The 14,489-nt window shown below is 29.5% G+C and overlaps 1 protein-coding gene across 3 annotated transcripts in view; it reads left to right on the top strand.

Annotated features, from left to right (window-relative positions):
* The window catches only part of LOC107451423 (hemicentin-1), a 136,674-nt gene that overhangs the window by 101,000 nt on the left and 21,185 nt on the right, over positions 1-14,489 (top strand). For all 3 annotated transcript variants that reach the window (XM_087153122.1, XM_087153123.1, XM_087153121.1), the window contains exons 54-62: positions 582-766; positions 2,498-2,711; positions 2,799-2,933; positions 3,700-3,887; positions 5,330-5,681; positions 8,731-8,901; positions 10,955-11,125; positions 11,838-12,008; positions 13,994-14,164. In XM_087153122.1, the coding sequence (XP_087009248.1) occupies positions 582-766; positions 2,498-2,711; positions 2,799-2,933; positions 3,700-3,887; positions 5,330-5,681; positions 8,731-8,901; positions 10,955-11,125; positions 11,838-12,008; positions 13,994-14,164 (1,758 nt within the window). The remainder of the gene's footprint in view (positions 1-581; positions 767-2,497; positions 2,712-2,798; positions 2,934-3,699; positions 3,888-5,329; positions 5,682-8,730; positions 8,902-10,954; positions 11,126-11,837; positions 12,009-13,993; positions 14,165-14,489) is intronic.

Below are 14,489 nucleotides of genomic sequence, written 5' to 3'. Positions count from 1 at the left end.
CCAATTATATGATTATGAAAATATAGTCAAAATTGCACGCTCACTGCCTTTATTTTCCTGTCAAGCTGGTCCCCATTAATCTAAAGCTTGGTGGACTTCAACTCCCCACTTGGGATTCAATTGGAGTTTTTCACAATAATAGTTCAAAGCCGTAACCACTTAGCCATCGTGGCCCATTTATTCACTTTTACTTTCTCTTTAGTTATAATCATAATAAAAAGTTATGATGAAAATTATTAAAAGTACACATAATTTTCATTAAATTTGTCTCAATGCAGATTCAAGATGTCTTATAAAAGGGAAAAACTACTAACATCAAAGCCAGAAATTTAATATTTATTTTCATATTTATTGCATTTTTTGATATATTTTATGCATTGATTTATTATTTTGTTCCTGTGTACATTAAAAATTATTTTTGAGAACTTTTCAATTTAGTTTTCCCAACTGTTTTGATTTTATATGTACTTATTTTACTTTTTATCATTGGAAATATCTGAATTTTCTGAAAATCAAATAATTGACTTCTCTGAATTCTATTTCAATCCTTTAACACTAATTAATGGTTTCTCTTTTTGCAGTTCCACCTACTGTCTCAATTTCTGGACCATCTGTGCTTGTAGTTTTGAAAGGAAGAAATATGGGATTATTCTGCTCTGCTAAAGGTTTTCCTCCTCCTCATATCATTTGGCAAAGAAATGGCATACCAATATCTGGTGCTTCTAATTCTGCTAAATCTGGAAAGCTGATAATTGAAAATATTCGAGTAAATAGACGTATTTTCTGAATGCTCTAATTAAGATTGTCAAATGACTCCAATAACTGAAATAGTTTATTTTAGTCTTTATTTTAATAAAAAAGATTTCTTATATTTGATAGTTAAGACATACATATTTTAGGAAATTACACTTTATTGTTGTAACTTTTATTACTGGCAATTATTTTCAATAAAATATTTAAAACGGATGTAGAGTTCCGATATAAAGTAGTTATTTTAAAAGTAATATAAAGTAGAGCTTCGAAAATAGGGGTATTTTGTTGAAACATTAGACCTGCGTACTCAACACTGGCAGAAAGCTTGCAAAATCCCTAACAAGACTGAGAACTCAACACTTCAGGTGAATAAAAATTCTGGAGGATGGAACCAAACTCAGACCTGATCGTGTGTTCAACAGCTCTGCTATAATAGCTGTAATACAGCAGATTAGTGATTGTCCCGAAGAAGACCTCTATGTGGATAATTGCTTGCAGATAATTGAGACTGTGTGGACTGCCCATGGCACCATCTAGTAGACTGCCCATGGACACAACAACCGACCAATTGAGCTCCAATTATTTGTACCAATCGGAATCAAATCCAATCCGGAGAACGGAAATTCCAGTAATTGGACATCTTTAAAAAATGGCTATGAGAATGTTTTAAAGTAACTTCCCTTCAAACTTTTACTAGGATTAGGACTGCCAATTGTAGTAGTCCCTATTATAGCATATTAGGCACTAATACATGCATGTTTAAAAGTTTTAAATTTTTAAAATTTTATTAGAAAACTACCAAAGAACATGAAGGCTCTTATCAATATCATTGAGGGCCAAAAGTAGCCATTTTTCAACCCCTTTAAGATACTTCGAAAATAAAGAAACATTTTCGCAATTTTTTTTCTGTTTGAAGATAGTGGGAAAAACGCAGTACTTTATTTTTTAAAAAGTGTTATTTTATGTGGCAGAAACGCCTTTGAAGAACAGTCGTGAAATGCCATATTACTTTTTCTAAAGCACATTTGTATGGTTAGTATTTATTATATTTCATTGTTATTTGACTGTCTTAGGAAACTGTTAAGAATTATGAGTTATCAAATAGGTTTCTGAGTGGCTTATTTTGTAATTATTGCTATGGCTATAATTAATTTTATTATAATCATGACGATTTTGTATAGTTTTCTTTAAATCCCATCAAGGGATCATTCAGATATCACTGTCTTAACTGGGGGGGGGGGAGTCAGTTGTGATTTGCTTAGTTTAGTTGAGGAGGGGTTCTGAGCAATGCTTGTGTAAAGCATTCATTAAAATCCCCTTATTTTCACAATTATCTTAAAAAGCAATATAGAGAATTTAGCGAAAAAAATTAAAATGGGAAATAAGGAGTTTAATTCAGGAAAGAAAAGATTGACAAAAAAAAATTCAAAGGTCAACGATTTTGAACACAAAAAGAAAACAAAATAGTTCCCTAAAGAATATTCTACTCAAAATTTTATAAAATGAGCATCAAACATATTCTTTGTTCAGTGCACTGTTACATCTTTTTATTAGAATTTAACCCTAAAACTAGATTATGTACTACGATCAAAGTTAAAGCAAAAACCAGAGGGGTTGCAACCTTCTTACATAAGCATGAAATAAGTTTGCTATTTGCTTCTTTTTTTTTTTTGCAGACGAATGAGAGGGAAAGTCCAAAATATATTTGAAAAACCTTTCATTGATGAGTTTCTTTTCCTTTCAGCCTGAAGACAGTGGCACATATGTTTGCATTGCAACTAATGCTGTCGGAAGGGATCACAAAGGTGTTTTGGTTGAAGTACATGTGCCACCGATAATCACAAATCTGCCTAAAAGTCAGGATATTTCTGTTGGAGATGTGCTTACTCTCAGCTGTGAAGCTAATGGTTATCCATATCCTTCAATTACTTGGTTATTGAATAACACTCAAATCACTGGTATATAAAAAATTTTAAGGATATGCTATATTTGGAAATTATGATCTTTCTTCTCATTTAAAATTTATTTTTTAAAATTTGTTTTAGGTTCTAGTAACTCCGTACTTGGACGAAGCAAACTTGTCTTTGAAAATGCTGGCAAACAAGATGAAGGAACATACATATGTTTAGCTCAAAATGCTGCTGGCGAACGAAAAGCTGCTGCAGCTGTCAGAGTTAGAAGTAATTACTTTTCATTAAAGATACTCTTCTTCATCAATTATTAAAAAAAAATTTCTGTAAAAAAATTAAAGTTGAGAAGTTAGACTTACCGCACATTTATTTATTTCACCTGTTGATCCATCTGTCAAACACATAGGTTGAGCTTTACATGATTAAAAACTTCATACCTTTCAAAAGTCTTTGATATAAATTTAATTTTAACAATGAAATCATTTCCACTCTTGAGCTCATCTTGATACCCTGGAATCAAGTTTATTTATGTTGTTTTATTTATATTTGTGCTGATTACCTTATTGACGACATTAATTCCTCACCACCTCTCCATAGCATTTGGAAATGCATTTTACCCTGTTTTGACTCTCTCGGCCACTGTGATTTTTCTTGTTCTGTTTTTTTATCTTTTTTCTCTCTCGCCTACTGTCCTCTTTTCTTGTTTGGTTTCTCACCTTTATTTTTACATTTTAGGTGGCAACTTTATGTTTATTACAATTCAATTTTGTTTCTTCTCATGATTCTTCTCTTGTTTGGCAAGTCTTGAAAATGGGCACATGTTTTTGAGCATTTGAAACATGTCCTCTGTTATTTCCTATTTGTATTTTTTGAAGCAAATGAAGTTTTTAATCAAGTAATAACTTATCACTTCATTTTGTTGGGATTATTTATTTAAGTTGAGTTTTATTTATTTTGTTTGATTTATACTTTTTTTTAAAATTAACATTCAAAATATTACTAACGAAGAAGTTCTCATTACTTTTTTTACTTTCAGCACCGCCAGTAATATTGGGTTCTTCTGGTGTTAAAACTGTTCAGGTTAAAGATACTGTGATATTGCACTGCTTAGTGAAGGGAGACCCATCTCCAAATATTATATGGGTGAAAAATGGACAGCAACTGGTTTTCAATCACCATATTCAATTATCACAAAATGGATCTTTATTTATCTATAATTCTTCCGTAAGCAGTTATATATTTTTATTTAGTTATTTTTTTAAAATGTTACTTCACATTTTTTTAAACTTTTCAAATTTTACAAAATATTTGCATGGATATTTCTTTTTACAGTATTACAAAAGCATAAATAAGTATTTTAATCTATTTTTCAAGTCATCTCACACAGAATATCTCATTGTTTAATTATTTATTATTTTTGTTGTTTAATGACTTATAATTTTAGTGCTTAACACTTTGAAGCGTAGATGTTTGATTGTTTATTTTCAACTAAGCAAAAAGCAAAGATCTACTAAAATGCTTCAAGGTGCTTCTAAAACTTTTTCTTATTTGAGTTCACTGCTCTGCTTAAATATTTTAGCACAAAGCTTTTATTTTAAAAAAATACTTAAAACTTAAATTTTGAAAAATTATTTTGAAAAATGAGTAAAAATAAAAAAAACTTGTTTTGTTCAAAAGAAAAACCACTTTTCATGTCAAAAAGGTGATTATTCTAAGGTTTGCCACCTTAATCATAAATTAATCTTAAAAAGGAGTGTAGAATAAAAAATGCGAAAAATCAATAATTGTAAATTTTGACTCAAACATTTGACTTCTTTTAAGTCAGCGTCATGCCTTTAAAATATTAAGAAATAGTTATGAAGATATACTTTTAAATGTGATGCATGAATTTTTTGCACCACCTGATTGTAGTTCTGAGGCATGCTTTTTTATTATTTATTAATAGGTTTCTTTGTGAAATGGGTGAAATAAAAATTGCCTCATAAATTTAAAAATTCTTAAATCGAGTGTTTATAAAATCTATCAAAAATCTATAATTGAATGAATTTAAAAATTCCTGCAACTAGATCTCTTAAAAAAAAATTTTTGTACCAAAAGCTTAATGAAATTTCTGACACTTTTTCTATGCAAAAAAATTTTTTTTTTAATATCTTGTCTCTTTTCAGTAACATTAAATCTTTGAGATATAAAAGTAATTTTTAAAGAAATTTTTGCATATAACTTTATTTTGAAGAATTGCTCCTAAATTAATAAAAACATATGGTAAGTATGGTGCTATAAGTGACCAAGTCAATAATTGGCAAAAAAAAGTACAAATCAATATGCATAGCGTAGATATACTGTCAAAAGATATGCATGTTAACTTGAAATTTTTTATTTCTTTCAAAAAGGGCAACTGAAAATTAAAGGATGTTAGTTATTGTAACTCATTTAAAACTAACTATTACCTTGAATATTTTTGGCTACATATTCAAGATATATATTTTTTGCTGCTGACAATTTTAAATTTGTAAAAAGATGTTTTACTGAAAAATCTTGGGTAAGAGTAAAATAGAATTCTAGAAGGAATAGGATTCTGAGGAAGTACTAGGCCCACCCATAGGCTATCGTAATAATGAAGAAGAAGATTTTTTTATTAACTAATTCTATATAATTATTGATTTCAGGATCAAGATTCTGGTCATTACAAATGTGTAGCCAGCAATGATTTTGGTTCTGCAGAGCAAGTAGCTGAACTTGTGGTCAGAAGTAAACCAAGATTTGTCATCATGCCTCACAATACAAAAGCAACTGAAGGCAGTAATGTTTTCCTTGACTGTAAAGTGAATGGAGAACCTAAGCCGTCCGTTGCTTGGTTTAAAGATAACATTCCAATCTTGAAGCAAGAGCGAATTCTCATATTTCCCAACAGCACTTTAGAAATCGTTGCTGCTCAAATTGATGATGAAGGAGTCTATTCATGCTTGGCTAATAACTCTTTGGGCACTTCAGTTAAAGAAGCTCAAATAATTATCATAGGTAATGAGGCATAACTTACAATTAGATTAGTTAGTTCTACAACTAGTTGTAAGATGTGATAAAAAAAAACTAGACAATAAATGTTTAGCTTCCCTAATTATGGTTAATTATTCTGATTATCATATTATTATATCATTATCATAAATATTTTCTTTTCCACATAATGGTAGACGAAATTCAAATCTGCATAGCTTCCAGTTTCATGAAGAATTTTGTTATGCTATTAGTATTAGAATTTTATTATATTATTTATTATTAAAGACTTAACCCAATAATTAAGCATGAGGTCACAAGAAATGAAGCAACATACCTAGGTGAAGGCTGAAACTGGACAAAATATTTTATTACAGATAAGAGGTTATATGGATGGGTGGTCTAATGTAAACTATAACAAGCGTCCTTAAACCGGAAGAAATTTAGAAAATTTCCGGTGTATCCCTCCGCTTATGTTATGACTACGAGGCGATGTGTGAACAAGCCTATAATATTCTATGCAGTTTCGTTATTGTAATTTGGGTTCAAATCTAAACATAATTGTACCATTCATAAGAGCTTTCAGAAATGTATTGATTCTCAGAGGTCGTAAGGCCAAAAAAAATTTTAGAAAGTTAATATCTCATTGTGAATAATTCTTAAGGTTTGCCATGTTTTGTATTTTATCCCTTATTTGGCTACATTTGAATAAAATGTCGCCAAAAATATCTTTAAAAATATCTTTTTAAGTTGGCCTAATTAGAAAATATTCTAATGATTATAATATTAATATGATAATGCTGAAGTTTAAAGGCTGAAAGAAAGAACTCGGTACATGTGAAATACTGCAAAAGATATGATGCAATAATATGATGGCGCTTTTTTTCAATCTGCGGCGTAAAAATATATCGGAAGCAGTAACCCGGAAGTCTTGAAAGAGCAATTTTACCACTAGCGCCACCATCCTTAGCTTTACACGATCACCCATCCATTAAGGACAGCACTGCTGCCATCTATGTCAGCAGTTGTGATGCCATCTATGTACAACAATATAAACTAACTCTTTCAACAATTATACTATTATAATATTTTATTATACTCTTAGTATACTACATTATTATATTATACTATTAGAATTTTATTTTACTATAAGAATTTTATTATACTATATATTATTATACTTATTAGTTTTGTTTGAAAAGTTGTTATGAATATTTTGTTTCATATAGTATATTTAATAAATGGAAAGAGTAATTTTTATCACTCATTTTTAAATTTCTTTTCTCTATTTTATTATAAAGTTTAAAAAATAACTTTCTGACTATATTTTCTTAAAGAAATGTGAATAGCTTTCACATTCACAGTAGATGAAATCATTAGTTGTCAAGAGAGTTCTTTAAATAATACCACATTATTCAGATACAAATTTCTGAATTTAGCAATTTCCCAACTATCTGCTCTAATATGATGGAAGGGTAGGTCAGATTATAAAACAGCCAAATAGGATTAAGTTCCACTTCTACCTACTCTGTCATTTTGTTAATAATACACGTTACACATTTTAAGATAAGTGATTAATGCAAAAATACTCTTTAAGTTTATTTGAAAACTACACAATTGTAATCTTTTACGACTAGGACAGATGGCTGCTTTAGTATGGTCAGTTTCTATATTCCTTAATATATTCCTTTCTATAATCCTTTTAACTTTTCCCTTTGCCCAGATAGTTATATATAGAAGCTAGGTAGTCACAAGCCAGAGTCTACTGTATTAAGATAAAAAAAAATGATGATTAAACATTTTTTAGTTTGAAAACAATTCATTACAATAAAACTTTAAGATGTATTAAAACTAGTTTTAAGACTTAAATATTGGATAGTCTGTAATGAAGTTTCAATAATTATCATAGGTGGTAATAATACCTAACTCTTAAAAGTGTCAGTTGGATTTGCATAATCTTCCGTTGGATTTGCTTAAAAAGGTTAAGTTTAAATGTTATACCCTAACTATTTACTTGTTTCTTGTAATGGCTTATAATTTTACTAATATTTCCTTGAAATAAATTCAAATAATTAAAATGGGTAATGCTGCCTAGCCTTTAGTTTAATATGTTATTACATTACTCTTTTATACTAAAACTTTCATTTTTTCATGGAAATTTATTTTTGTTTTTTATAATGGATGAAATATAAAAGTAAAGAAAACTTTATATCTATATTTCCTTTAAGAAATATGCTACAATTGGCAATCGAGTTTACAATTAATAAAATTGTTGATTATTCTGAACTATCTTTCTCTAATCAAAAACAAAATTATGAAATTTATGAACGAAAATGGTATTAATAAGCCACTGTTTTAAGAATAATTTACATAATTATGCATATTCTTTCATAGATATGTTTTGTTAAAACTTTTTAAAGTTCTTTATAATTTTATGGTGATATGTTGTAAGTTGCAAAGTTGCAGTCATAAATCTTAGAAATTTTTTTTCGTAAACTTTATCTTGAGGCGGAAATCAGCGATCAAAACTTATTTTCAAAATTTCTCCGTATAAGCTAAAGTAATTTTAACTTAAAAGTTATTCTAATAATTTAAAACATTTTTGCTGACATAATATTTTGACCATATCATCATTGATAACCAGTCTACTTATGGAATTGAAAGCATAAATTTTAATTTTTATATCAGTGTAATTTTGAACTCAACTGAAAACAAGGAATCAAAAATCTTTTGTCCTTGTAGTATGCTTTTTGATGGAAATTAATTTTTATTCCTACTTCATACTGAAAACCTTAAATGGGTTACCAGATTTAAAAATAAATCTCTGATTAATTAGGATCTATTAATCTGAAACATTAGTTGTTTTAAGTTGACACTTCATAGAAGTATTATGCAAATACTCTTGCCTGTATCAGAAACAAGTGCTATATCCCTTGCCTCTAGCTGTCTTGACCCTATCATATATGTTGTGAATTTTCTTAAAAACAATAAAAGAAATGTAGTAAAATTCATAACACAAATTAAGTAGTATGTTCCTACTTTTTATAATAAGCATTTTATACTGTTTCTTTTATAGTTCATGGCAAATGGTCAGAGTGGCAAGATTGGGGAGAATGTTCTGCCACTTGTGGCGAAGGACGTCAATTCCGCCAAAGATTTTGCAACAATCCAGCACCTCGAAATAATGGAAAAACTTGTATTGGAATTTCATCTGAAGTAAAGCAATGCACACAAGACCCATGCCCAGGTATAGTTTAAATTATAGTAATTTTCTTATCAAATATATTTGATAATATTTTGTACTAGACTAACATTCAAATGGCATTAAACCCTATTTTATTTAAATAGTGTTATATACACTGGTTATCATAAATTAAGGAAAAATCACAAAAATAGCGATAACTCTTTCAAAAGTAAGCCAAACCGTGCAAAATTTGCATATGTTGTCCACTAAGAGTAGCTGAGTAAAATTGCAATATGCAAATTAGTGGCGCTGCACTCGGCTTACGTCATCTGCCTGGAGCATAAAAGTCCAAGTTTGAGAGAAAGCACACAAATTTTACTGTGATTGCGACATTGAAAATCTGAGATAGCCAATTCGTAATAATGACCTCTAGGCATCATTTGCCTGAAGAACTACGATGGAGAGCCATCGGGAGACTAGAGGCAGGGCAGAGTCAATCAGAAGTGGCCAGATGGCTAAATGTGAGTCCATCTGTGGTTCATAGACTTTGGAGGCAATTTCAAACCACAGATTCGGCATCTAGGAGGTTCAGTCAAGGACGGCCAACTGTTACGACCAGTGCCGATGACCGATATTTGACATTAAGTGCACGCAGGAATAGAACCGCTACTCCGACACATCTTAGATCCTCTCTTGCTGCAGCCACCGGAAGGTTGGTGTCAACGTCAACTGTGCGCAGAAGGCTCCACGAAGGTGGTCTGTATGCGAGACGACCAGCCATTTGCGTGCCGCTCACATCACGCCATAGGAGAGACCGTTTGCAGTGGGCCCGACAACATGTCCACTGGACGTCAGATCAATGGAGGCCTGTTCTCTTTACGGATGAGTCCAGGTTTAGTCTAGAAAGTGACAGTAGACGTTATTTGATATGGAGAGAACCTGGGACCCGTTATCATCCATCAAACATCCGTGAAAGAGATGCATACGGAAGAGGCAGTGTCTGTGTTTGGGGAGGCATATCCTTAGGAGGGCGCACATACCTCCATGTCTTTCCAAGGGGAACCGTGAATGCTCAGGTTTATCGAGACAACATCCTTGATGCTTATGTGCGCCCATATGCCGGGGCAATTGGTGATTGCTTCCTGTTACAGGACGATAATGCAAGACCACACAGAGCTCGCATTGTTGATGATTATCTTCAACAGGAAACAATTACTCGCATGGAGTGGCCAGCTCGATCCCCGGACTTGAATCCTATCGAGCACGTTTGGGATGCTCTAGGGAGGCGTGTATCTGCCATCAATCCGCCCCCTCAGACCCTTGCCACGCTTGCAACTGCTTTACAAGAGCAATGGCTCTCACTTCCTATTGAACTGATAGACCGCATAATTGAAAGCATCACACATCGCTGTTTGTGCTGTATTGCTTCTAGAGGCAATCATATTCCATATTAAAGGTACTTTTTCTATTGCAAACCGATACTTCCAATTTGTTTATTTTATACATGTGCTAATTTCTATACTACTATTAATGTCTGATAATTTCTTTTTATGTTGTTTAATACCTTACTATGTGTTGTATATTGTGGGTAAGTTTCATAAAATTCCATGTGTAATTTCTTGAGTTATCGCGATTTTTGTGAATTTTCCTTAATTTATGATAACCAGTGTACAAGTGGTTAACAAATTTGTTAATTACTTTTTGTATGCAAAATTCTTGTTTAAAAGAGAATAATTTCTTTACCAGGTTCATCCTCAATTTCAAAGCTGTGTATAGTAACAGATTGATAAACAAAATAATAATAAAATTAGGGAATCAAATGATACGGTTGAAAATATTAATAACAGGAGTGATAAGCTAAATAAAAAGACAATAGTATCTAAATTATTATAAGATTGACAAGCTAAATTTATTTAGTTGGTTTATTCAGTGTTTAAAGTAGATAATGTTCAAAGTTTGAAAGAAAAAAAACTTAATTTTTAATTTTGGATAAATTTTGGTGATCCTTCTCTACAATATTCTATAGCACTCAGATTAGAGTTAGGAACCTTAGTGTTAAATTTTTATCATCTGAAAAAATTTCCCATGTTTATTAATCGAAACTGTTTCATTTTAGTTAATGGCGAGTGGGGTAATTGGATAGAATGGCAAGAATGCAGTGTAACATGTGGTGTTGGACAAAGATTGCGACATAGAATGTGTGATAATCCTAAACCAAAATATGGAGGATCAAACTGTTCTGGAACTGAAATGGAAGCTGAATCTTGTTTACTAACAAAATGTCCAGGTATCTTCTGCACACTTAATTACTTTATTAATTATTAATTACTTTATATTTAATTGTTATTCTGGAATAAATTTAGTTAATTTTTTCTTATTTCTAATTATTTTGTTATTAGTTTTTAGATTTTTCACTTTTGTATTATTTTTACGAAGAAAACTTTTTATCAAATTTCTTTGTACCCTTTTAGAAGCAATGTACAAATACTTTTAGCCATATTAGAAACCACTAAAATCATTTAAACTATATAAATCTTAAGGATTTTTTTTTATCTCTCACTTTTTTTAATAACATTAATCTGAAAGAAGTCTTTCTTTTTAGACTACACTCACTTTGACCACATTTTCTATGTCTATAATGCAAATTTTCATCCAAATGTTTCAGTTCTGCAGTGTGTTTAATTCTTTACTAATTTAAGAAAGTGTCATCCAGTTTCAAATTTATTATTCCAATGGAAGATTTCAGCTATAAATTATTTTAAATCTTATTACATTATTTTAAACTTAAGTTTATATTTCTTACTTTAATTCATTTCTTGTGTATAAAAAATAGCTTTAAAATGATGTTAAACTTTTAAAAATGTTTTCTTTGAGTTATGACATTGTAATGATTTTTATTAGAAACTTAGACTTAAATATTTGAAGAAAATATTCTTATTCTAATGCTTTATTTATTGGAATAGTGTCACATGTTTATTGTTTTTTTTTTTTAATTTCAGTTGATGGTCGCTGGAGTTTGTGGTCTGAATGGCAACCGTGTAGTGTGTCATGTGGAAAAGGAAACCAACAGCGTGTCCGAGAATGTAATAATCCTGAACCGCTTCATGGTGGACAACTATGTTTCGGTGAAAGTAAAGAGATTCAAGAATGCTATACGGAAGACTGTCCAGGTGAATTTTTCTCATAATAATTAAAATATTCTGTATCGTGTTGTGATAATTATATTTATAGAAAAGCAAATAGATACAGTAGATGATCTTAATAATCTTAATTACCCGGATCTCTTATTTTTAAACTTAACTACTAAACATAGCAATAGTCTGTAACTGATCAATCGTTAAATGTTTTAAAGCAATTTTTCGATACAAATACTTAAAAACACAAAATATGCAATTAAGTATTTATTATTTACAGGAAAAATGGAAATTGTCTGAAGCATTAGAGCTAGTAACAAACAAATTAATCAATTTTAGCTTGCTACTTAATTTTAACCTTTTAGCAAATAATGTAAAAATTTAATAGTTCTAACTTAGTTATAGAAATTTTTAAATTACAAATTTTTTGTTGTTTACACCCACTAAGCTTGTATGGTTTATGAAGAATTGCAGTTCATAGAATTATGTGACATAAATCTGTTATTGTAAAAAATATTATTTTAAGAATAAATTTTTTTCCTTTTTTAATAAATCAATTTTAGCTTGCTACTTAAAATTTTAACCTTTTAGCAAATAATGTAAAAATTTAATAGTCTAGTTATAGAAATTTTTAAATTACAAATTTTTTGTTGCTTACACCTACTAAGCTTATTTGGTTTATGAAGAATTGAAGTTCATAGAATTATGTGACATGGATCTTTTATTGTAAAAAAATTATTTTAAGAATAATTTTTTTTCTTTTTTAATTTATCTACAGAAATTAAAATTAAATCTTCGCAAATTCTTTTCATAATCAAATGCTGCAACTTTGATGTAGAATTCTAGTAAAATCTACCTAATTCTAGTAACCTTGCAGAATCATAACGAATATAACATAGAATCATAATAAATATGAATAAAAAAATAAGACTATTTTAGCTTCTAGAATTTTTTTCTAGAATCTATAATTATATAAATCTAATAGAGCTTAATCATAAAAGTTATGACAACTTTGTTTCATTTAAATAAATGTCTAGTATTTTTTCCTGTCTCTCTTATCAACTTATTATTAATCAAATTTATATCAATGTTTTGATTTTATATACCTTGCATTTGCATTTATCCAGACTTATGGAGTTTTTTCTGTTTACATTAAATAATTAATTAATCGTTGTATTTTGCCCTTATTCTTATTATTTCAATTATATGTCTTATTTGGCTAGTTTTTGATGGTATCTCTTTTGAATATTTCTGTATTTGTTATGTAATTGTTTATCGATATCTCCAATTTAAAAAGAGTGCTGTGTGTTTCAAAAGGCTTTTAAAAGAAATGTTTTTTCCTAAAAAGTTTTTATACTCTATGCTTAAGTGTGTTTGCTACAGGGCAGGTTATAGTTAGTGATGATTTTAAAGAGTTAATACATTCTACAGCAGCTGATTTTAACATTATGAGAGAAAAAAGTATTATTTTTAGCTTCCATATAGAAACTAGATAAAGATGTAATTTAAATTTTTGCATTAGAATAATTTCTAAAGCATCTATAGTATTTGGTTTTAAAAGTTTTAACTGTACATTTACTAAATTTTAAACACACATGTACTTATATCTATTAGGCAATTTTTCAGGAGTCTGTTTGAAAAATAAATAATAAATATCCTGTTTATACATTTTATTCTTGTAAAGACTGCAGTTCAAGCAATGACTTTTTACCTGTAAGACTCTCAAAAGATTCTGTATGTAAGATGCAAAAATAACTAATAACAAAATATTTTTAATTTAAGAAAATATTATAAATGCATGCTTGTAGAAATTGTAAATAAAAGTATATATTTACATTTCTGAGATATTATTAGTAAAAATTTTTTAATATTCTATAAATGTTTGACTTAGTTGTCTTTGTTGATAGCAAATTATAAAACTTCTTGCAAACATTGGGTTTGGTTGTTTATGCATTGAATTATCAAAATATCTATCAATATTGTAATATTGTTTAATTCACTGTTTATGTTAATGGTTACAGTGAATGGTGACTGGAGTGCTTGGAGCGAATGGTCATTTTGTTCTTCCTCTTGCGGTGGTGGTATTCGAGAAAGAAAAAGAGCCTGTGATTCTCCATATCCAGCCAATGGCGGTCACCAATGCATTGGTGCAAGTTATCAGATTGATTACTGCAACAGTGCTCAATGTCCAGGTAACTTAACAAATCTTATTTTGTTGAAGCAAAAATATAATTAAAAAATATTATAGTGCCACAAATGGGATGTTAGAGTTGTATATTTTGTTTTTCTGTGCATTGAAATAAATTTTAGAACACATTATTTTTTGTTTTAACCCTATTACTAATAACCTCTTTTTTTTAATCATTTAACTTTGAAGTAGAGGAGTGCATTAAACATGATTCTGCTTTAATTGTTTTTTTTTAATTGAAAAATTTGCCAAATACAACAATTTAAGGTTCTCCCCTCTAAAAAAACATTATTAAATATAGAAAAGTGAATACTTGGTTGATAATACAT

The sequence above is a fragment of the Parasteatoda tepidariorum genome, chromosome 10 (genome assembly GCF_982258835.1).
Source record: "Parasteatoda tepidariorum strain Cologne lab strain chromosome 10, Ptep-v5.0, whole genome shotgun sequence".
NCBI classification, from domain to species: Eukaryota; Metazoa; Arthropoda; class Arachnida; order Araneae; family Theridiidae; genus Parasteatoda; species Parasteatoda tepidariorum.
The sequence above is the reverse complement of the archived record's forward strand: the minus strand, read 5'-3'. Positions and strand labels throughout refer to the sequence as shown.